Source organism: Maniola hyperantus, chromosome 2, assembly GCF_902806685.2.
Source record: "Maniola hyperantus chromosome 2, iAphHyp1.2, whole genome shotgun sequence".
NCBI classification, from domain to species: domain Eukaryota; kingdom Metazoa; phylum Arthropoda; class Insecta; order Lepidoptera; family Nymphalidae; genus Maniola; species Maniola hyperantus.
The window spans coordinates 18,192,446-18,216,510 of NC_048537.1; the positions used below are offsets into that span (position 1 = coordinate 18,192,446).

The 24,065-nt window shown below is 46.4% G+C and overlaps 2 protein-coding genes and 1 long non-coding RNA gene across 3 annotated transcripts in view; 2 read left to right on the forward strand and 1 right to left on the reverse strand.

The window, feature by feature from the left end:
• The window catches only part of LOC138404294 (uncharacterized), a 351,188-nt gene that overhangs the window by 293,130 nt on the left and 33,993 nt on the right, over nt 1-24,065 (reverse strand). The window lies entirely within an intron of this gene.
• On the forward strand, nt 5,235-6,019 carry LOC117990621 (cytochrome b5-like). Its single transcript, XM_034978084.2, has one exon. The coding sequence runs from the start codon at nt 5,591-5,593 to the stop codon at nt 6,017-6,019; it is 429 nt and encodes a 142-aa protein (XP_034833975.1). The 5' UTR covers nt 5,235-5,590.
• Nucleotides 6,430-12,906, forward strand: IntS9 (integrator complex subunit 9). Its single transcript, XM_034978096.2, has 4 exons — nt 6,430-7,786; nt 7,864-9,193; nt 10,823-11,014; nt 11,086-12,906. The coding sequence occupies exons 2-4, from the start codon at nt 9,185-9,187 to the stop codon at nt 12,763-12,765; spliced, it is 1,881 nt and encodes a 626-aa protein (XP_034833987.1). The 5' UTR covers nt 6,430-7,786; nt 7,864-9,184; the 3' UTR covers nt 12,766-12,906.

Here is a 24,065-nt window from a genome sequence, read left to right on the forward strand (position 1 = left end):
GGAAGCACAGCGGGCTAGCGTCGAAGCAGACTCATCCAAGAAACAGAAGAAAAATTTAATCTTCTTCAAAACTCAAAAGTCAAATCGTTCAAACTGAAAGAGCCCAAGTTTCGACGTCGCGATGCTAAAAGAATAGAATACAAATATTTTATTGAAATAATCTTTCACGTGTGCTTTCGAATCGTCGGATGGTGCACTGGTTCGGAATGCCTCCTGTCGAGAAGCACCAGCAAGAAAATCGGCGGTTGCTCTTTTCAAAGATTCGATTTATATTATAATGCCACACAGAGATTTCAGTGGTCTGTGTAATGCCATAATAGAAGCAGAGCGCTAGACACGTGACGTGTGAATACGAACTCGCAGTTCGGTGTGGAACCGGCTGCAGGCACAACGTAGGTACTACGTCCACCACACTCCGCACTCCGCAGACACGGTACCTAATTAGGAGCGCTCTGCTCCCGGCAGAGTGATCCATATCAATAAAATATTTGTTATATTATTTTTGTTTGCGCCGCCCGCCCATAGCCCGCCCGCCCTCGCTGGGCTGAAACAGAGTTTTGTTTTGCGAAAATGGCAGACTTTGGTGGGTACAATTTTAATATTATTTGATAATAAGTTAATGTAAGAACAACACTATAAAGTAAGTAAGTACCTAAAAATATATCTACTTGATTGTAAACATCGCATGTCCGAAGGTTACAAAGAACATAAAATAAAGTTGTTTTACAATAAAAAGGCCGGATGTAAGTACAACAGGTACCTACATAATAACAATAAATCAAAATAATAATAAATCATTATAAAAAGATTATTATTAGAAGATCCTTAATCCTGCTCAGTAGCTATTTAAGAGATTTGATCGGAGACAAACTTTGTTATCTTACATACTAAACTCACACCAACACGAGGATAAACAAATGTACCTATAGGTAGCTCTTTTGCAGACTTCCCTGAAGCATTCCACGGGCTCGCAGCGCTCTACGCCTGGTCAGTGGCTGCAGCTGAGGGCTACAGCATCGCAGTGGCTACAGCTGAGAGCTACAGCATCGCAGTGGCTACAGCTGAGAGCTACAGCATCGCAGTGGCTACAGCTGAGAGCTACAGCATCGCAGTGGCTACAGCTGAGAGCTACAGCATCGCAGTGGCTACAGCTGAGAGCTACAGCATCGCAGTGGCTACAGCTGAGAGCTACAGCATCGCAGTGGCTACAGCTGAGAGCTACAGCATCGCAGTGGCTACAGCTGAGAGCTACAGCATCGCAGTGGCTACAGCTGAGAGCTACAGCATCGCAGTGGCTACAGCTGAGAGCTACAGCATCGCAGTGGCTACAGCTGAGAGCTACAGCATCGCAGTGGCTCCAGCTGAGCTGCTGGCTACAGCTGAGAGCTACAGCATCGCAGTGGCTACAGCTGAGAGCTACAGCATCGCAGTGGCTACAGCTGAGAGCTACAGCATCGCAGTGGCTACAGCTGAGAGCTACAGCATCGCAGTGGCTACAGCTGAGAGCTACAGCATCGCAGTGGCTCCAGCTGAGCTGCTGGCTACAGCTGAGAGCTACAGCATCGCAGTGGCTACAGCTGAGAGCTACAGCATCGCAGTGGCTACAGCTGAGAGCTACAGCATCGCAGTGGCTACAGCTGAGAGCTACAGCATCGCAGTGGCTACAGCTGAGAGCTACAGCATCGCAGTGGCTACAGCTGAGAGCTACAGCATCGCAGTGGCTACAGCTGAGAGCTACAGCATCGCAGTGGCTACAGCTGAGAGCTACAGCATCGCAGTGGCTACAGCTGAGAGCTACAGCATCGCAGTGGCTCCAGCTGAGCTGCTGGCTACAGCTGAGAGCTACAGCATCGCAGTGGCTACAGCTGAGAGCTACAGCATCGCAGTGGCTACAGCTGAGAGCTACAGCATCGCAGTGGCTACAGCTGAGAGCTACAGCATCGCAGTGGCTACAGCTGAGAGCTACAGCATCGCAGTGGCTACAGCTGAGAGCTACAGCATCGCAGTGGCTCCAGCTGAGCTGCTGGCTACAGCTGAGAGCTACAGCATCGCAGTGGCTACAGCTGAGAGCTACAGCATCGCAGTGGCTACAGCTGAGAGCTACAGCATCGCAGTGGCTCCAGCTGAGCTGCTGGCTACAGCTGAGAGCTACAGCATCGCAGTGGCTACAGCTGAGAGCTACAGCATCGCAGTGGCTACAGCTGAGAGCTACAGCATCGCAGTGGCTACAGCTGAGAGCTACAGCATCGCAGTGGCTACAGCTGAGAGCTACAGCATCGCAGTGGCTCCAGCTGAGCTGCTGGCTACAGCTGAGAGCTACAGCATCGCAGTGGCTACAGCTGAGAGCTACAGCATCGCAGTGGCTACAGCTGAGAGCTACAGCATCGCAGTGGCTACAGCTGAGAGCTACAGCATCGCAGTGGCTACAGCTGAGAGCTACAGCATCGCAGTGGCTACAGCTGAGAGCTACAGCATCGCAGTGGCTACAGCTGAGAGCTACAGCATCGCAGTGGCTACAGCTGAGAGCTACAGCATCGCAGTGGCTACAGCTGAGAGCTACAGCATCGCAGTGGCTACAGCTGAGAGCTACAGCATCGCAGTGGCTACAGCTGAGAGCTACAGCATCGCAGTGGCTCCAGCTGAGCTGCTGGCTACAGCTGAGAGCTACAGCATCGCAGTGGCTACAGCTGAGAGCTACAGCATCGCAGTGGCTACAGCTGAGAGCTACAGCATCGCAGTGGCTACAGCTGAGAGCTACAGCATCGCAGTGGCTACAGCTGAGAGCTACAGCATCGCAGTGGCTCCAGCTGAGCTGGTGGCTACAGCTGAGAGCTACAGCATCGCAGTGGCTACAGCTGAGAGCTACAGCATCGCAGTGGCTACAGCTGAGAGCTACAGCATCGCAGTGGCTCCAGCTGAGCTGCTGGCTACAGCTGAGAGCTACAGCATCGCAGTGGCTACAGCTGAGAGCTACAGCATCGCAGTGGCTACAGCTGAGAGCTACAGCATCGCAGTGGCTCCAGCTGAGCTGCTGGCTACAGCTGAGAGCTACAGCATCGCAGTGGCTACAGCTGAGAGCTACAGCATCGCAGTGGCTACAGCTGAGAGCTACAGCATCGCAGTGGCTACAGCTGAGAGCTACAGCATCGCAGTGGCTACAGCTGAGAGCTACAGCATCGCAGTGGCTACAGCTGAGAGCTACAGCATCGCAGTGGCTACAGCTGAGAGCTACAGCATCGCAGTGGCTACAGCTGAGAGCTACAGCATCGCAGTGGCTACAGCTGAGAGCTACAGCATCGCAGTGGCTACAGCTGAGAGCTACAGCATCGCAGTGGCTACAGCTGAGAGCTACAGCATCGCAGTGGCTACAGCTGAGAGCTACAGCATCGCAGTGGCTACAGCTGAGAGCTACAGCATCGCAGTGGCTACAGCTGAGAGCTACAGCATCGCAGTGGCTACAGCTGAGAGCTACAGCATCGCAGTGGCTACAGCTGAGAGCTACAGCATCGCAGTGGCTACAGCTGAGCTGCTGGCTACAGCTGAGAGCTACAGCATCGCAGTGGCTACAGCTGAGAGCTACAGCATCGCAGTGGCTACAGCTGAGAGCTACAGCATCGCAGTGGCTACAGCTGAGAGCTACAGCATCGCAGTGGCTACAGCTGAGAGCTACAGCATCGCAGTGGCTACAGCTGAGAGCTACAGCATCGCAGTGGCTACAGCTGAGAGCTACAGCATCGCAGTGGCTACAGCTGAGAGCTACAGCATCGCAGTGGCTACAGCTGAGAGCTACAGCATCGCAGTGGCTACAGCTGAGAGCTACAGCATCGCAGTGGCTACAGCTGAGAGCTACAGCATCGCAGTGGCTACAGCTGAGAGCTACAGCATCGCAGTGGCTCCAGCTGAGAGCTACAGCATCGCAGTGGCTACAGCTGAGCTGCTGGCTACAGCTGAGAGCTACAGCATCGCAGTGGCTACAGCTGAGAGCTACAGCATCGCAGTGGCTACAGCTGAGAGCTACAGCATCACAGTGGCTACAGCTGAGAGCTACAGCATCGCAGTGGCTACAGCTGAGAGCTACAGCATCGCAGTGGCTACAGCTGAGCTGCTGGCTACAGCTGAGAGCTACAGCATCGCAGTGGCTACAGCTGAGAGCTACAGCATCGCAGTGGCTACAGCTGAGAGCTACAGCATCGCAGTGGCTACAGCTGAGCTGCTGGCTACAGCTGAGAGCTACAGCATCGCAGTGGCTACAGCTGAGAGCTACAGCATCGCAGTGGCTACAGCTGAGAGCTACAGCATCGCAGTGGCTACAGCTGAGAGCTACAGCATCGCAGTGGCTACAGCTGAGAGCTACAGCATCGCAGTGGCTACAGCTGAGAGCTACAGCATCGCAGTGGCTACAGCTGAGCTGCTGGCTACAGCTGAGAGCTACAGCATCGCAGTGGCTACAGCTGAGAGCTACAGCATCGCAGTGGCTACAGCTGAGAGCTACAGCATCACAGTGGCTACAGCTGAGAGCTACAGCATCGCAGTGGCTACAGCTGAGCTGCTGGCTACAGCTGAGAGCTACAGCATCGCAGTGGCTACAGCTGAGAGCTACAGCATCGCAGTGGCTCCAGCTGAGAGCTACAGCATCGCAGTGGCTACAGCTGAGAGCTACAGCATCGCAGTGGCTACAGCTGAGAGCTACAGCATCGCAGTGGCTACAGCTGAGAGCTACAGCATCGCAGTGGCTACAGCTGAGAGCTACAGCATCGCAGTGGCTACAACTGAGAGCTACAGCATCGCAGTGGCTACAGTCTGCGCTGGGCACACTCTCCAAACATTTAATAGCAAAACACGTGTTAGCACGATCATCAACAATCATTCAAATAATATAAATCGCATCTTTCGCTGACGTGTGTGCTGGAGTGGATGTGGTGGACCGTGGACGCTAACACGTGTGGGGGTTTCGCAGAACGAACGGCAGTCGGATCACTCGCACCAGCATCAGCACTTCAATAGGCAACACGTGTTTAAAGCATCGATGTGTTTCAAGTTTTCAACCATAAATTACCATTCGTTGGAACATCACATCTGGTCAAAAAAACCACTCGACGTCATTCTTTCTTTAATTTATCCAAATTATTCAAGGTTTATTCACACTATGCAATGATCAGTAACCCAATAGTAGTTATTTATTCTTTGAATTTGGAATGTAATTGAAGCGCCTATAATAAATAGATAGAAGGTCGTGAGTTCCCGTGTCAGCGCGAGCGGCTACGTACAATATTATGCTAATGTCGACAGGCGTCAGGCGTCAGGCGATACGAAGTGGCGAGGCGCTGGACGGCGGCCGGTGGGGACAGTCAGCAGTGAGCGGTGACGCGCGCGGCTACTTCAACCTAACCGTTGTGAACCACTGCTGGCCACAATAAACCGTGTAAGAGAGAGGACGATACAAAGACAAGCCGGTAGCTAAATATTTTCATCAACACAAGCGTGGTGTGGTAGCAGGGCTGGTGATCGCGACTCGATACGCTCCGAGTAGCGAGTGTCAGGAGTTTGGAGGAAGACGCAAGTAAAGAGAAACGTCAAGGCACGGTGCGTCATGTCGCAGCGGTTGACGCGCGCGGAGGTGGCGCGGCGCAGGGGGCGGGACGACGCGGCCATCGTCATCGACAACGTGGTGTACGACGTGACGCGCTTCCTCGACGAGCACCCCGGCGGCGCCGACATCCTGCTGGACAACGCGGGCGAGGACGCCTTCAGGTGCTTCCACGACGTCGGCCACAGCGAGGACGCCAAGCTGTGGCGGGCGCAGTTCGCGGTGGGCGAGGTGGTGGAGGAGGAGCGGCGCGAGGTGCTGGCGCCGCCCGCGGCCGCGGCGGAGGCCGAGCGCGCGCCCTCGCTGCGGGCGCTGCTGGACGTGCTGGCGCCGCCGCTGCTGCTCGCCGGGCTCGCCGTGCTGGTGTACATCTACCTGTTCTCGAGGGCCTGCGAGGGCCGAGGCGGTCGACGGCGATTGTCTGCGATGTGAATATTATGATATTCAGTGCGATAAGGAGAGTAATTATTTAGAGTTTAAAATATGAGTAGTTATACATATATAGTTGACTAGTTATACAAGCTTGGGAAATGCATACCTGTCTATACTATTATAAATTATAATGTACCTATGTATGTATTTGCAAAATGTAAATAGGTTTGATAAAAATGAGGTTCCTGTAAATGAGTGGGAAGGTAGGAACGAGGTCTGGCATTGCGTGGCGTGCAGTGTGCTGCGAGTAGGAACGAGGTCTGGCATTGCGTGGCGTGCAGTGTGCTGCGAGTAGGAACGAGGTCTGGCATTGCGTGGCGTGCAGTGTGCTGCGAGTAGGAACGAGGTCTGGCATTGCGTGGCGTGCAGTGTGCTGCGAGTAGGAACGAGGTCTGGCATTGCGTGGCGTGCAGTGTGCTGCGAGTAGGAACGAGGTCTGGCATTGCGTGGCGTGCAGTGTGTGTACATAGTTACCTATATTTTTACGTGCATTTTTGCGTGCTCGTTCCTACTCGCAGTGAACCACGGAGTTTATACAAGCCACGCAGAACTCCGTGGTTCGCGTTACAACATAATTCTCGTTTCAAAACACTGCTGTTTGCGCTATCGGCTGTTGCATACGACCTAGTACCAAGTGGGCTAGTGGCTATAGTACCTTAGCTAGTTACATAGTTGAATATAAATGTAGCAAAACTGGTTTATGTTGAACCATTAAATGTGCTACTAACCATGTACCTAATATTGTAATGCTCAAAAGCCACGTAATATTGCGGTGATAGGTAGCTTATAGTAGGTAGTTAAGACGTCTGCCTTCTATTCGAGAAGTCGGGGGTTCGATCCCGGGCACGTACCTCTAACTTTTCGGAAAATTACGTGCGTTTTAAGCAAAAGCCATCAAAATAAATGCTTTACAGGCGAAAGAAAACATTGAAAACCTGCATGCCTGAGAGTTCTCCATAATGCTCTCAAAGGTGTGTGAAATCTGCCAATCAGCATTTGGCCAGCGTGGTGGACTATGCTAAGCCCCCATTCTTAGAGAAGACCCGTGATCAGGCGGTACTTAGTGAGCCGGCGATGAGTTGAGGTGATGATTATTATTATTAGCTACTACGATAGAGATGTTTATGAGTGTAGGTCCTGTAGGTAGGTACGACAATTTGCAGGATAAATTATAGTGCTAGACTGGCGGCGTATGAACTACAGTGCGACAAGGCTACGTTGCGTGGCGAATATTTTTTTTAGGGTAGCTCTCCTACATGTAAAGTGGGGATGAATATTTTTTTCTCGTCTACCCCATAGTGTGGGGTATTGTTGAATAGGTCTTTAAAAATACTGTGGGTGTGGAAACATCATTTTTCGATTTCTAGATTCGTTTGTAAAATATGATGTTTTAAAGTGCTAATTTTTATTAGAGTCAAGTGTCCCCCCCTCTATCAACGAAATGGTAGTATATAGGAACGTGAAAAAATTCACAGCAGTAGTATATATAAATGACCTTAGGAAGCCCATTTATTTCTCTTCATTTATTTGTCTATGTCAATGTCATCACATATCTATGTCTATGATTACATAATTTGAACTTAGTAATTTGAATCTGCCGCGCATTGACACGACAGAGCTGTCAAGTGTCAACTGTCAGGTTGTTATTTTATTAAAACGTTAGCTGTGCGAGTGAATTTCGAATTATTATATAAAATTAGAATTTAAAGTTTAAACAATACCTAATAACAGTGAAATAATAGCTTCTATTGTTGTTTCTCTTTACAGGTAAGATAATCTTTAACACCTTGTGTTTGGTTCTTGTAAAATGTCAGGTCGTTAATAAAACATAATACTCTTTACAGAGCAACGCAAGATCTTTTATTTCACAAGAGAGTTTATAAACACATTATATATATAATCAATTTTAAAGGAAAACTATCAGGACTATGTAAAGTTCACAGGTTAAGGAGTTATATCTGTTTTTCGAGGATTGTGATTTGTGATTACGGAACCCTACACTGCGCGTGGCCCGCCACGCACTTGGCCGGTATTTACTCTATCTACGGGTTCTAGGCCTTTATTGGTCTGAGGCATAGAGATGGTAATCATTCATCCAAGGTCTGAGGATTCTACTCTATGGTTCAACATGTGACGTGCATGCATTTGATATCATTCATCTAAGGATGCATTTGACCAAAGAATTTCTAATTGACTACCTACGTCGTGCTAACATGTTCTTCTGATGATAACCACAGATATGTCCAGATTTGCAACTAGCGTGGCCCCCTCAGTCCCTCTCGCTCAAGCAGATTTTCTTACTTGTGAAATGTCATTCCTTCTACACTTCACGTTTTTTGCCAAATACTCACGTACTAATACATTACGGTAATACGGTGATAAGGACAAAACATAATCATTTTGTCACGTTCTAATAACCACTTAAATGCATTTAGCTATCTCGCTCTAACAGTAAGTGTCACATTAGGGCTACTTCTAATAGTCCTTGTTCTGAGATGATAACTCTCAGAACAAGGACTATTACAAGTACGTGAGATTTTGGCAAACAACGTGAAGTGAGGTTATGTATGTTGACTATTGTAAATAAATAATTGATTCGTTTTGTTGTTTTTTGTTTTTGAAGTTATTGTGCAATGGTGGGTTGCAGTATACTAGGCTACAATAGCCGAAGCGAACGTAAAATTGACGGAATAACATTTCACAAGTAAATCCCTCTGCTTGAGCGAGAGGGACTGAGGGGGCCACGCTAGTTGCATATCTGGACATATTATGTCTGATAACTCCTATATTCAATTACCTACTCTGTGCTGTGGCCTACGAAGTAGTACATAAAAATTCTTTGGTGCTCATATTCAATGTACTCTGTGGTGCTTATCACCGACCAGAAAAAAAGGTGCTTATGTACTCTGTGGTGCTTGTCAAAACTTTGGTCAAAAACTCAAGTTTTCAGCATTTTCAGCGGATAATTACCTATTGTTTATAATAATTATAATAACTATCAAAACTAAGATAAAATTGTCGGGCTGAAAAAGTTCACATCTTTTTACATTCGACAAAGTATGCCTACAGCGCACTGAAAAATCGCTACTAAACAACACAATCCCATAACATAACCAATGAAAAATAACAAGTTTTGATAAATAACAGCAATTCCCGTTTTCCAACATGAAGCTGGTAAGTCCACAATGCTAAATTTACAGTACCTAATACAAAATACGTATAATAATTATGGTATTTACGTAAATCTTAATGTATGAAAATAGTATGTTAGAATGATAATTCTACCCTACTATTTGCGAACTGTGTATTCGATTGAGTAAAAACTCAGCATAGATGTTGGTGGCACTTGCATGAAGTTTTCTGGCACAGTGCTATCAATGTATAACAAGTACATATTTTGTTCTACAACCACAAATTCCATCCCCGTCAGGGTGGCTAGTGTATTTCCACTAACCATTGTGTCAAAGCTCGGAGCTCGGAGCGTACAGGTGCCAGGTCGGCACCACGGAGGAGCAGCAGCGGAGATCACAGCTGTATTAGTGACGTCTAGCCCCCAAGGGGGGAGAGTGAGCATAAGGGACAAGGAAGAGACAAAATAATTTGTAGGGAGCCAAGAAGGCGCCCCGGGAAAATGCCAAGAGCAAGTACCGAACGGGCGCCCTCCCGCGATTCGGCCCATATAACCGAGAGGTTGGTGGGGCCATGGGAGGTGGAGGGTTGTCCCCTAACCATTGTGTCAGATTATAAATACTATCTGTCCCGGCTTACTCACGTGTGTAGTCGATGTTAGCCCGACTAGTTTCGAACCCATCCGGGGTCCTTTTTCAAGGGAGTCTGTCCGCGCACGCGCCGCGGTTTTGACTGCGGGACGCACGTGCCGCTGCCCGTAGAGCCCGTTGTGAGGGTGGCTGGGGTGGGGGGGGAGACAGCTGCCGATCGTCTCCCGACAGTTCTTGCTGTTCTTCATCACTGGAACCGTCACCGAAATCCAGGCACGCGGAGCTAATGGTGTCCCGTCCCACGACTGATGCCCTTGTCTTAGCGTCAAAAAGCGGTTTCCACGCTGAGAAATCACTCACGGTAGTTTAAACGCTAAATTGTGTCAGATCTTTATTACATCGCATGCAATTAACGGTGGTCCCAACTCCTTTCCTACATTTCAATATGGTTATACGTGGGGCACATGTGGTTGTGGGGGGTCCTCTCGTACTGCAAACATCAATGTGACCTGCTCGCTCACTATTCATATAAAACCGTAGTATGCAAGTCGTTGAAACAAATTACTAATAAAATATTGAAAGAGGCATTGCACCACAATATATTATGCTGGGTTTGGGTTAGATCAGGGGTTAGACCTAATTGGCCTAAGAACCAACACACTTTTGACATAATATACAATAATTGTTAGCATATAACTAGTCAAGAATTGACCTCTGCCAGTTGTCCTACTTGAAATATTGAAATAATGAGAAGTAGAATTGGCCTTTTTGTAAGCATAATATTATGGCCAACTAGTTTCAGGCCTGTCCGGGACCTTTTCCGTGGGCGCGCGGGCTGCACCCGCTAGGCCCGCTGTGAGGTTGAGGGACTTGGCTCCCAGTCATCTCCTGCTGATCTTCATCACGGGCATTGCCAACGTGTTTGAGGCGTGCAGAACTACCAACTCCTCCTCCTCACAGCGAGCCCTGCGGGGTGGCGCCGCGTCGCGTGATCGGGCCTATGAATGAAGACCCCGGAAGGGTCTAACAACTGGTATATCAGAATATCAGTGAGGGTAGCTAACACTAAGCTGGTTGTGGTCAGTACTGCCTGAGCAGCGACGCGTCGAAGCCGTGCTTCGTGCTGTCGTTCAAGGAGCTTCTCATCATGCTGGACTGCGGGCTGTCGGCGCACTCGCTGCTGAGCTTCCTGCCGCTGCCGCCCGTGCCCAGCACGCGCCTGGCCTCGCTGCCCGCCTACACGCCGCCGCACGTCAACGACCCGCTGCTCGAGGGGGTGAGCCAGTAGCCACGCTAGTTATGTCTAGAGTATGTAGAGTGATGACGATGGTGCGGTGCTGGTCGCAGGAGCTGAAGGAGTGCTGCGGGCGCGTGTTCGTGGACAGCGTGCCCGAGTTCTGCCCGCCGCTGGACAAGGTGGTGGACTTCGCGCAGCTGGACGCCATCCTCATCTCCAACTACACGTGCATGCTGGCGCTGCCCTTCGTCACCGAGGACACGGGCTTCAAGGGGCAGGTGTACGCCACCGAGCCCACGCTGCAGATCGGCCGCTTCTACCTCGAGGAGCTGGCGGCCTGGCTGGCGGGCGGCGGGCGCGGCGCGCGCCGCTGGAAGGAGCTGCTGCACGTGCTGCCGCCGCCGCTGGCGCACGCGGCGCGCCCGCGCGCTTGGCGCCGCCTGTTCTCGCGCGCCGCGCTGGAGCGCTCACTGTCGCGCGTGCGCGTCGTGGGCTACGACGAGCGCGTGGACGTGTACGGCGCGCTGCAGGCCACGCCCGTGTCCTCCGGCTTCTGCCTGGGGTCCGCCAACTGGGTGCTGCGCTCGGCGCACGAGAAGGTGGCCTACGTCAGCGGCTCCAGCACGCTCACCACGCACCCGCGCCCCATCAACCAGGCGGCGCTGCGCGGCGCCGACCTGCTGCTGCTGGCGGCGCTGACGCAGACGCCGGCGCACAACCCCGACCACATGCTGGGCGACCTGTGCGTGCACGCCGCCGTCACGCTGCGCGCCGGCGGCTGCGTGCTGTGCCCCGTGTACCCCAGCGGCGTGCTGTACGACCTGCTGGAGTGCCTGAGCGCGCACCTGGAGGGCGCGGGGCTGGCGCACGTGCCGCTGCTCGTGCTGTCGCCCGTGGCCGACGCCAGCCTGGCCTACAGCAACATCCTGGCCGAGTGGGTGTCGGCCGGCAAGCAGGCGCGCGTGGCGCTGCCCGAGGAGCCCTTCCCGCACGCGGCGCTGGCGCGCGCCGGCCGCCTGCGCCACGCGCGCACGCTGGCCGACGACGCGCTGGCCGACTTCCGCGCGCCCGCCGTGGTGTTCGCGGGCCACCCCAGCCTGCGCTGCGGCGCCGCCGTGCACCTGCTGGAGCTGTGGGCGCCCAACCCGCAGCACGCCGTCATCTTCACGGAGCCCGACTTCCCGTACGCGGAGGCGCTGGCGCCCTTCCAGCCGCTCGCCATGAAGGCCTTCCACTGCCCCATCGACACGTCGCTCAACTTCTCGCAGGCCGCCAAGCTGGTGCGCGAGCTGCGGCCCCGCGAGCTGGCGCTGCCCGAGCAGTACGCGCCCGCGCGCCTCGGCGCCGACGTGCCCACGCTGGTGCTGCGCCGCGGCGCCGCGCGCGCGCCCGCCGTGCGCCGTCGCGCCGCGCGCGCCACGCTGTGCGGCGAGCTGGCGGCGCGCGCGGCGCCGCGCGAGCTGCGCGCCGGCCTGCGCGCCGCGCCGCTGTGCGCCGCGCTGCGCGTGCGCGACGCGCGCCTGGAGCTGGGCGCGCCGGGCGCGTACGGCGCGCCGCCCGCGCTGCACTGGAGCGCGCTGGACGTGGCGGCGCTGCTGGCGGCGCTGGCGCGCGAGGGCGTGGGCGACGCGCGCGTGGAGGCGGGCGCGGACGGCTGCATCGTGCACCTGCCGCGCCACGACACGCTGGTGCACGTGGAGCGGCACGCCACGCACGTGTTCTGCGAGGGCCGCGCCGACGTGCGGCAGGCGCTGCGCCGCGCGCTGCAGGCGTGTCTGCCGCACATCTAGCCGCGCTGCACACATCGTGCACCTGCCGCGCCACGACACGCTGGTGCACGTGGAGCGGCACGCCACGCACGTGTTCTGCGAGGGCCGCGCCGACGTGCGGCAGGCGCTGCGCCGCGCGCTGCAGGCGTGTCTGCCGCACATCTAGCCGCGCTGCACACATCGTGCACCTGCCGCGCCACGACACGCTGGTGCACGTGGAGCGGCACGCCACGCACGTGTTCTGCGAGGGCCGCGCCGACTGCTCCACTCATTGAGAAAAACCAGCCAAGTGCGAGTCAGACTCGCGCATCGAGAGTTCCGTACTCGGTTATTTTTTCGACATTTTGCACGATAAATCAAAACCTATTATGCATAAAATAAATAAAAATCTGTTTAAGAATGTACAGGTAAAGCCCCACTTGGTATAGTTATTTTACTTTGAAAATATATTTTAATTTTTTTTGTGACGTAACCACAAATTCACGGTTTTCGGATTTTTTCTTTTCCTTGTGCTATACGACCTACCTACATGCCTAGTGCCTAGACCCTAGTGCCTAGTGCCTAGGTCGACGGGAAGTGCACCAGGTGAGATTGCAGTCAAGAGCTAACTTGTATCTAAATTTAAAAAAAACCTTATAGGTTTTCTTGACAGACACGACAGACGGACAGACATACAGACAACGAATGATTCTATAGGGGTTCCTTTTTTCTTTTTGAGGTATGGAGTTATGAGGTATTTAACTTATTGATTGGTATTTCTTGGATTCATTGTGTCAAGAAATGTTCGGAAATGTATGTGTATGTGAAACATATAATATTGTATGTAATGTGTATGTGAAACATATAATATTGTATGTAATGTGTATGTGAAACATATAATATTGTATAAGTAACTTAATATAAACTTTCATCAACATTTTTTAACATTTTATTATTTACTAGCGACCCGTCCCGGCTTCGCATGGGTGCCATGTGGTGTCCGTGAGGAGTGATCAGTAAACCATACTTCACATTACTTCAATTTTCCTAGGGATCTCTTAATTTTTTGAGAATAAAATGTAGCTCATGCTACTTGCTAATAATGTAGTTTTTATAGGTGAAAGAATTTTTAAAATCAGTTGAGTATTTTTTGAGTTTATCCTACTTTTTTCTTGTAATATTTGCTGATTTTCAATGGAAGCTTTGATTTCTTCCGGCACAGGTACCTACTGTTAAAATTTCGACATATTTCAACAAATTAACACTTAACCAATATTAAACTACAAGTAGCTATTGACCTTCCTCTTGAACCACTATCTATTAGTGAAAACCGCATTCAAATCCGTTGCGACTTTATTTTATACTATGTAGATATTATGAATTTACCCTTCCTTCCTTCCTTAGGGTGAATAATGGCATGGCAAGTAGTTCCGTCCGTTCCATCCGTGAGTGTCGTCACGGACGTGACAGAGTGTCGTCACGGACGTGACAGAGTGTCGTCACGGACGTGACAGCAACAGTTGCATCTCTTACGTGTTTTAATCGATGTAAAATAAAATCTTGTGTTTTCTAGTGTGTCACTGTGTTGTTAGCAAACCTAAGACCATAGTCTAGCAGTGACTGTGTTTTGACGACTGGTAATGGCCTAAAAGTAGCTTAAATCTTCGATTAAATCTGTTCACCGAGTGTAAATAAAAACAAGAAGAGGGTAGGTACTACTGTAGTTAAATCGACTTGTCAAATAGTTGTACGCGCAGGTCGACAAAACAATCTTGCTTTTAGCCCCATCTACTAGAATTTCCGTAAACTACTAAGTGAGCCACCTATCGTCGATTGCCTAAACTACGTTCACAATACGTTGTCCTAATCAATACAAGGTTCAACATGGCTAAGTGTCGGGCCTGCGGGAAATTCCTTTCACCGGTAGGTGTCGCTGCCATTGCTTGCGGCTGCTCTGCAATCTACCATAAAGGATGCGTCGCTATTTCAGAAGACGCGGAAACGCCATTAGATTGGATGTGTCCAGAGTGCAAATGCAAGTTGCCAAAAATGGGTAATACGGCTACACCAGCCCCCCTAGCATGGGCAGGAGACAAAAATTTTATCCCCAATTATATCCACTGACGAGGGATAAAATTTACTTGTCCACCTCTCAAAGCACGGCAACAGGGGAGAGGAGAAGTTTATCCCTAAATCGGGGACAATTTTATCCTCGACATTAGACGTGGGTTTAAGTTTATTCTCATAGAACTTAAAAAATCAAAACATGTCTCGCGGTACCTGTTGGGTTTAGGTTATGTTTGGGTTGTGTTTGGGTTATGTTTGGGTTGTGTTTGTGTTATGTTTGGGTTGTGTTTGGGTTATGTTTGGAATATGGTTGGGAACCCCAACATAAACCCAACATAGGTCCCAAATACCAATTACCATTAACCCAATAAAGGTAAAGGAAAAGATCCAAAAACCGAAAAGTCCCCAGTTTTATTCACTGTGGATAATTATATCCACCCGTGAGCCCATGCTCGGAGAGTGGATAAAGCTGTCGGAGGGGATAAAGATTTTATCCTTTCCCCGGGGAGAAAATTATATCCCCGCCCATGCTAACCCTGCTGTGAAGGGTATAGCCACCAGTTATAATATGCCCTCTCAGTTAGAAACGACCACTATGACTGCGGGCAATGTTGGTAGCCAAGATCCAGAGCCTACGGCCTCCATGAGCCCTGGCAACCAGAATCTAAACGACTCGGCACACGACACAACCCAATCATTCAGCGTGGAATTGGGACTAGAAATTCGTTTATTTCGAGATGAACTGCGTGAAGTCAGACATGAATTTAAAGGCCTTCGTCAAGAAATTTCTGAGTTGCCCTGTCTACTTTCCGGATCGAATGAAAGAATCGACGGCCTGGAAAAAAGAATAGGTGCGCTCGAGGGCCTAAAGGAATCGGACTCCTCCTCTAAAATAAGCTTGTTGGAGCAGACTATCGCCCAGCTAAAACTAGATAATAACGACCGGGAACAGGACATTTTACAGTCGGATATAGAGATCTCCAATCTGCCAGAGGTGGCAGGCGAAAACTCTACACAGACTGTCATGGTTTTGGCGACAAAGTTAGGCCTCGCACTTAAACAGGAAGATGTTGTATTCGCTGAAAGAGTTGGCAAAAACTTCGAGTTAAACAAAGGCGAGACCAAAAGGAGTTGTCGTCTTGTAGTGCGATTGTCAAGACGCCAGTTGCGGGACGAGTTTCTACAGAGCGCTAGAGTGCGGCGGGGAGCTACCTCAGCCGACATTGGCGCTGACGCCACGCCACGGCGATTCTACGTCAACGAACGCCTAACCTCTACAAATAGGAAACTCTTCTATTCCGCACGCGAAGCAGCTAGAAGCTTACAATGGAAATTTACCTGGACAAAAAGAGGTCGAATATATACTCGACAAGGAGAAGGTAAACCAGTCCATACTATCCGATCTGTCGACGACCTGGCACGTGTTTTTGGCTCTAGCAGCGTTGGAAATGCTAGTGAGCATAGAGTTTAATTGCATCCTACTATTTTGCCGCATTCAAGTTAGGTTTAGTTATTGTGTTTTGTCTTGTTTGATAATAATATTTTCTGAAAAGCTAAGAGGGCAGCAAAAAATTAATGTTGATACTCTACAACATAGAGCAAATTTATTAAAAATAATATAACTGCTAATTTGTTTGTTAACCCTGACTAAGTTGTTTACTAGAGAATGTTTAATGATAATTTACATATTTTATGCCATGCCATGTTGCACTTTAGTTCGTTGTTTTATAAAAATATCGAACATAAGTAGTATTAAGTTGCTCCATAATAATTATCATAACGAGCCGTTACAATTGTTTTCTTCAATTGTGTAGTGTTCCAGCAGATGCAGCCTATCTAATTTTTATGTTAAAAGATTACTTATTGAATTTTAACGTAGAGATAACTCTTTACCAGCACAGGCAAAGACAATAAAAAATACTTTAAGGTTGGACTTTTTAATGCTGGATCGTTAGGAACACGACATGACGAGTTTGTGGCGGCTCTGGACAGTCTAGATATAGATATTTTAGCTATAAATGAAACATGGCTTCGCGAGGGGCAGGACGACCGGGCACCTGTCGTACCTGGTTACAGATTACGGCATATACCACGACCTGAAAGTGTACGCGTAGAGGCGGTGGAGTGGGCTTTTATATTCGACAAGGTGTGAGTGTGCGAGCTTATCAGCATCCTATTTCAAGCAACGTTGAACAAATGTGGCTAGGAACAATCGTCAATAAACGTCGTTTAATTATTGGAACTGCCTACAGGCCCCCGTGGCTTGACGTTAATGAATTCTTTGACGCTATTACACAATCAGTTACTTCGTTTAGTAACGCTGATTGTGTGATATTATTAGGCGATTTTAATATTAATTTATTAAAAAAAGATGACAATAAGACAAAATTGTTTCACGAATTCCTACACTGTACAAATCTAACACAGCTAGTAACTGAGCCAACGCACTTCACAGACCAAAGCAGCACACTTATTGATGTGATCTGTACGGACTCTCGTATACATGATGTTAGTTACTCACATACCAGAACTTGGAAATCATGCGATAGTTTCATCCACCCTCAGTTTAAAAAAGGATAAGGTCTCACCGCGCTGGATTACTATTAGACCCTTAAAAAATATAAATATCGATAATTTTAACAAAGACTTAAATAGCATATCGTGGAATTTTGTAAATAGTAATAATAATGTAAATGATATTGTGCTAGAATTTAATAGAATAATTTTAGATTTATTTAATTTGCATGCACCTTTACAAAAACTGATGCTGAAGGAACAACATCCATGGATTACTGACGTTGTAAAATTAATGATAAAACTCAGGAATAAAAGTCACGAACGGGCAAAGGCCACTGGGATTGAATCTCATAAAAAATATTATAAAGACATGAAGCTTCTAGTTAAACACGCATTGGAATCTGAAAAGAAAGCCTTTCATGAAACTTACATCAATGCTTATATTGATTCTCCAACTTTATTATGGCGAAATTTAAAAAAATCATCTTTGATAACGGACAAGAAAAAATCGAAAGAACTGCCAGCCATGTTAAATGACCCCAATATGATTAATAAACACTTTCTCGATGTACCAGGCGAAAAGGTGGTAGCGTTGTCGGACCTTTCCTATTTTGAATATCACCGGTATGGACATGGTCAGTTTACGCTGAAACCAGTGGATGAGATTACCGTTGCCAAGATTATTCGGAATCTGAAGTCAAATGCACAGGGTGTAGATGACATATCTCTTCAGATGCTCTTACTAACCTTACCACAGACATTACATGTTATCACTGCAATAGTTAATAAATCCTTATCTACGTCTACATTTCCTGATGTGTGGAAAGTAGCTAAAATAAAACCATTGCCAAAATGTAATAATCCCCTTAGTTTTAAAGACTTGAAGCCAATCAGTATCCTGCCCTGCATCTCAAAAATTTTAGAAAAGGTCGTGGCTCTGCAGTTAACAGAATACCTACGCGGAAGAAAATAATCAATCAATCCTATAATAAAAATTAATAATAATATAATTGAAAAGGTACGAGAAGCTCGAAATTTGGGAGTAGTTTTTGACACCACACTGCATTTCGAGACTCACATCCTTAACGCTGTCCGTAATAGCTTATATCGCCTAAAGTTGCTTTATAAAATGAGGCCCTATATTAGTGTAAAGCTAAGAATACGTTTGTGCGAATCACTTGTTCTGTCAAGGTTAAATTGTGCTGACACGGTGTATGGACCTCGTCTCCTTAGTAGGACTAAAAAGATTATTCAGCGTGTTCAAAACGCCTGTGCTAGGTTTTGCTTCAAGATTCCACCACGCTCACATGTCACTCCTTACATTAACGAAGTAAATCTCTTGAAGATGGAAGCACGTAGAAAGCTACATCTTGCCACGCTACTTTTTGGGGAACTTAAACACGGAATTCCAGAATACCTGCGTAAGAAACTAATGTGGTTTGGTGATAAGTCAGCACGCGTTACACGAAATTCCCACCTCTTTCTATCTACACCAAGGCATAGAACAGCGGCATTTAAGGGAAGCTTTAAATTTGCAGCTACTAAGTGCTGGAACGATCTACCACCGCCGTTAAAATCGTCAATATCTCTTGGAACTTTTAAAACTAAATTAAAAACTTATCTTCTTATACAACAAAAAATTACAAGTTAAAATTAATTACTTTTCGCATGTCCCTACGAATATACATAACAAATCTAAAACAATATCCTCCATTAACTCGCAGCCAAGACCAAATTTTACTATGTTTAGTTTTAGCCCAATCAGCCCTGATGAAATTAAAAAGCACATTTTTGCAGTAAAATCAGACGCCATAGGCTGTGACGGAGTTAGCCGTAAGATGATTATTTTAAGCTTGGACTGCATCCTACATATTCTATCCCATCTGTTCAATCACTCCCTTTCTTCTAATATCTTTCCCAGTGCCTGGCGTGTTGCTCAAGTTATCCCTATCCCCAAAATCACCAATCCAACTTTATTCTCTCACTATCGCCCTATTTCCATTCTCCCTTTCTTATCCAAAGTCCTTGAGCGCATTGTCCACTCCCAACTCTCATTGTTCCTAACTAAAAACAATATACTCAGTCCTCATCAATCTGGTTTTCGTAGAGGGCACAGCACTGTCACGGCACTAACAAAAGTTTGTGATGACATTCGCTTTGGTATCGATAATAAACAGGTGACGATTTTGGCACTGCTTGACTTTTCAAACGCATTTAACACAGTTGATTTCGAAATACTCTTGGCTACCCTCAAATCCATTAATATTTCTTCAGCTGCTGTTAGTTGGTTTCAGTCCTATCTATATGATCGTTCGCAGTGCATCCGTGCTAAAGATAAACTATCGTCTTACTGTCGTCTCAGTGCTGGTGTTCCACAGGGTGGTGTCCTATCTCCTTTACTTTTTTCCATTTTTATCAATACCGTCACCAATCTTCTTTCTTTACCATATCATCTCTATGCTGATGATTTCCAACTATACGTGTCCACTTCTGTGGAACAAATCGCTGAGGCCGTTGAGCGCTTAAACTCTGAACTGAATGTGGTCTGCGGTTGGAGTAAAGATCATGGATTGTTGGTAAATGCTAGTAAATCCCAGATCATTGTCATAGGTAACTCCAGGCAAATTTCCAAACTTGACTACCCTTCATTACCACCAGTGATCTTTGATGGTTCTGCGCTACCGTACAGTCATACTGTAAAAAATCTTGGGATTATCATGGATAGCAATCTATCATGGAAACCGCAAGTTTCAGCTGTTAGCAAAAAAGTCTTTGGTGCTTATGGATCCCTAAAAAGGTGGAAAAACTTACTACCCGTTAAGACCAAGATCTTGCTTGCCAATACCCTCCTTCTTCCAATCTTGGATTACGCCGATGCCTGCTACCTAGATTTAAATGAAGACCTACTAAATAAACTGGAGCGACTGCAAAACTTGTGCATTCGGTTCATTTTTGGTCTAAGGAAATACGACCATGTATCTGAATATCGTAAAAAACTGAACTGGCTCCCTATTAGGCATCGACGTAATCTGCATGTTCTTTCTATCCTATTTGCCACACTTTTCCATCCCTGGTCACCACCCTACCTTAAAGATCAGTTTAAATTTTTTAGCTCCTTCGAACGTGATCGCGGCCTGCGTTCCTGTTACGATTTCAAGCTTATAACGACCAAACATAATACGCATGGCTACGCGGAATCATTTACTGTAAAAGCAGCTTCGCTGTGGAATGCACTTCCGGTCGAAATAAGACGCTCCAAATCGCTGGCAATTTTTAAAAACCGTGTCAAGAAACACTATCTGTCACTGTAGATTTTCTGCCATAACTATATTATGTACAGTTAGCTATGTAGTATGTATTATTTATTTAATTATACTATATTGATTTTATATAGTATTTATATCCATGTATATTGTATATATTATATTATATTTTATAGTATGTACCTATTAGAGTGTATGTGTTTATATATACCTATATATATTTATATATATATATTATATTTATAGCTAAATTGCGACTCCCCGTCTTACAGTTCTATAAGTTCTTAAGTATGGGTTGCCTGGAAGAGATCACTTTAGTGATAAGGTCGCCCTTTGTTTTTTAAGTGTATCCTGTATTCTTACTCTCTGTAAATCTATTAACAATAAAGTTATTTTAAATTAAATTAAAATTACTTAATCATTTCATACTATTCGGATCAGCACCTATCGTTTCAGCACTTATGTCACATATTATATTGCACTTATTGTTTTTACAATCATCATTTATAATAATTCCGTTATACCTCTTCTCATATTTATTTTATTTATTTTTTATTGTTTGTCTTTATTTTTAATTACTTGTTCAAACCTTAGTTTAGTTGTTTGCGTATTTTATTTTTATAATATACTGTACTAGGTAAATACCTCGTCTGTGACTTCACTTGTTAAGGCTCCCACTGAAAACCAGCGCTGCAGCTTGCTGCAGCATGATGCTGAGTGGGAGATCTATATTTGGTCACACGTACTTGTATATATATAGGTGTCGGAGAACAAGAGGATGGCCGATAATTATTATTCATCTTTAGCCGACATCAGAAGGTAGTAATTAATAAGTAGGTACTTTTGTGGGCTACATTACACATATAAAAATCAAATGTACATATTTAATTAGATTAATTTAGATACCTAATATTAGTTTTGCCGCGCGGCATCTGTGTACATATTATCAGTTATTGACGCAACGCACACACGCGTGCCAGCTGATCGGGGAACCGGTCAGACGACTTGCGCCTGCCCCCGCCGCACCGCGCCGCAGCCCCGAGCCGCGGCCGAGGGCCTGCCTAGTGGCTTCCAATACCGTCCCTGTGTCCACGTCTGTCTAGCGCGCGAAAACATATGTACGTAATTTTAAATTAGCAATACGTTACTTCGCGAGACTGTAATTTTTTAATAGTGCCAATTAAACCGATTGAGTGCTGGAGCCTGTCTTCTGATTATTGGGGAACATCTTGGTCTTCCTACACCACCATATCACCCCAAACTTTAATCCATGTTCTTTACAAATAGTTCTCAGTAACGTATCGCACATGGAAACCATCAACGTAAAACAACCAGATCACCCTAACCTAACCCTACCTATGGTCGCCTCCCACCACCCCTCACAGCGACCCCTCACCTCACTCTAAACTAGCTAGCCTGCTGGCCGATTGCGAATCGACTGCATCTATCATTTAATGACAGCATCAATGTCAAAATATAGTTTTCCTATCACGGTTCGGTGAGACAGTCCACAAAGGATAGATGTGGACAAAAAAATGTTTTGACAGTTCATTTACACTATCGATAAAATTTATTGTATAAAAATGCTATTGCGGACGCGTTTTGAAGTTTGATGTCATATAAGAACCTCGACAAATGTTACGTCAAATGAAGTTTTCATTGAAACAACTCGAGAGGTGTTTTTATCAGTGACATAAGCTATCCGCAAATCGTTTTACTACTCATATTAATTAAAATAAAGTTATGAAAGGGATTAAAAAAGGCTATAGTAATTCTTCTGCTAGATAAGAAATCAATTATTAATTTTAGAAGCTAGTATAATAGTATAAAAGTATTTTTAGATTAATGTAAGTCTCATAAGTACTTTTAAAAGAATATGTGATGACTCTTTCATTAGTAGGTTTGATGCACAGAGTACATTAAATATAGAGGTATACTAACACTGAGAAATGAGAATCACAGAGTACTTTTTACACGCACCTATAACTTCTTGGAGTTATGTGCATTTTAAGTAAATAATTAAATATCATTGCTTTAACGGTGATGGAAAACATCGTGTGGAAACCTGCATGCCTGAGAGTTCTCCAAAATGTTATCCAAGGTGTGTGAAGTCTACCAATCCGCATTTGGCCAGCATGGTAGACTATGGCCAAAACTCTTCTCACACTCGAGAGAACCGTACTCTATAGTGAGCCAGCGACAGGCTGAACATAATAGTATACCTTTGACTCCTTTGAGAACAATATGGAGAACTCTCAGGCATGCAGATTTCCTCATGATGTTTCCTTCACCGCTAAATCAAGTTAAGTATAATTAATTGTTTAAAACGCACATAACTTAGAGATGCGTACCTAAAATTGAACCCCCAACCTTCAATTATTCAGAGGTGGACATCCTAACCACTAGGCTCTTCGGGGGACTTCTAAAATTATTCCCCAAAGTAATGTCCAAAAGTCAAATCATTTTCTGATTTAATTGATTTAGCTTTGGAAATTACTTTGGAATTTAAATTATTTAGGCAAATAAAACAACAGTTTGATGATTTTTTATGTTTTCTTTTATTAAAGTAGATTAGATTCTGACATCTTAATTATATCACCATCTGCTTCTTATAAATCTAATCTGGCACCGTTCATTATTTTATTTGTCTCTGCACGGGGTCCAAGAGCTCCAGTTCACAACATATCCCAATCCATATCTTTGTCAGGATGAAGAAATGAATGCAGCACTGTATCACCTTTGCCTGAAAAAAAATTATGATAACTGAGTAAGTGACCACTGACTGTGTTGCTTAATCTATACCACTAGGCACTACCAGCTTCTGTTTAGGTATGACGTTGTCTGCGAAGACTTTAGAATCAGTGTATATGGTATCTTTATTACTAATTTAGCTAATCCAAATTGTTTCTTTAAATATTTGTGGTGCGAAGGAGTAAGAAACATCCAAACTTTCATATGAAGAGCAACGTTTTAGGCAGCTCTAGATACATAAGGAAACATACTCGAGAAAGCACTTGTAGTGTGGAGGTACTTACTATGAAGTCATAACCACCAGTAGCAATGGACTCAATTTGTATAATAGGTACTTTATGAAACGCTGTTAAAACTCCTCTAACTTTTCGGAGTTTAATACCATTGTAACAACTAAATATCACTTGCTTAGCTGTGAAGGAAAAGGAAGATCGTGAGGAAACCCGCATGAGAGCCTTTACTTGTATTGAATGATAACGTTTGTTAACTTACGAGTTCTAACTTCTACCACACATCGTCACACAACAACTTCTCGAAGCAGCCACAGTCCGTCAATAAGGGTCCCAATACTTAGGCAAATCAGTGCCCAGGCATTTGCGTATAAGTTCAGTGAGAAAAACTAAGTCTCCGGAGTCCGAGGAGCAAGCAAAGTTGCAGAATTAATCACAAAAAACAAACGCGTAAACTAAGGAAAAACAACAAAAAATTGTACTTTGTGCTCTGTTCTTCTGGGGTTCTAAATAG

Bases quoted from the DNA above. Each gene is read 5' to 3' on its own strand.
- IntS9 (XM_034978096.2), top strand. The intron at 11,015-11,085 runs GTGAGCCAGTAG...TGCTGGTCGCAG, and splicing joins ACGACCCGCTGCTCGAGGGG to GAGCTGAAGGAGTGCTGCGG.
- LOC117990621 (XM_034978084.2), top strand. From the start codon at position 5,591: ATGTCGCAGCGGTTGACGCGCGCGGAGGTGGCGCGGCGCAGGGGGCGG.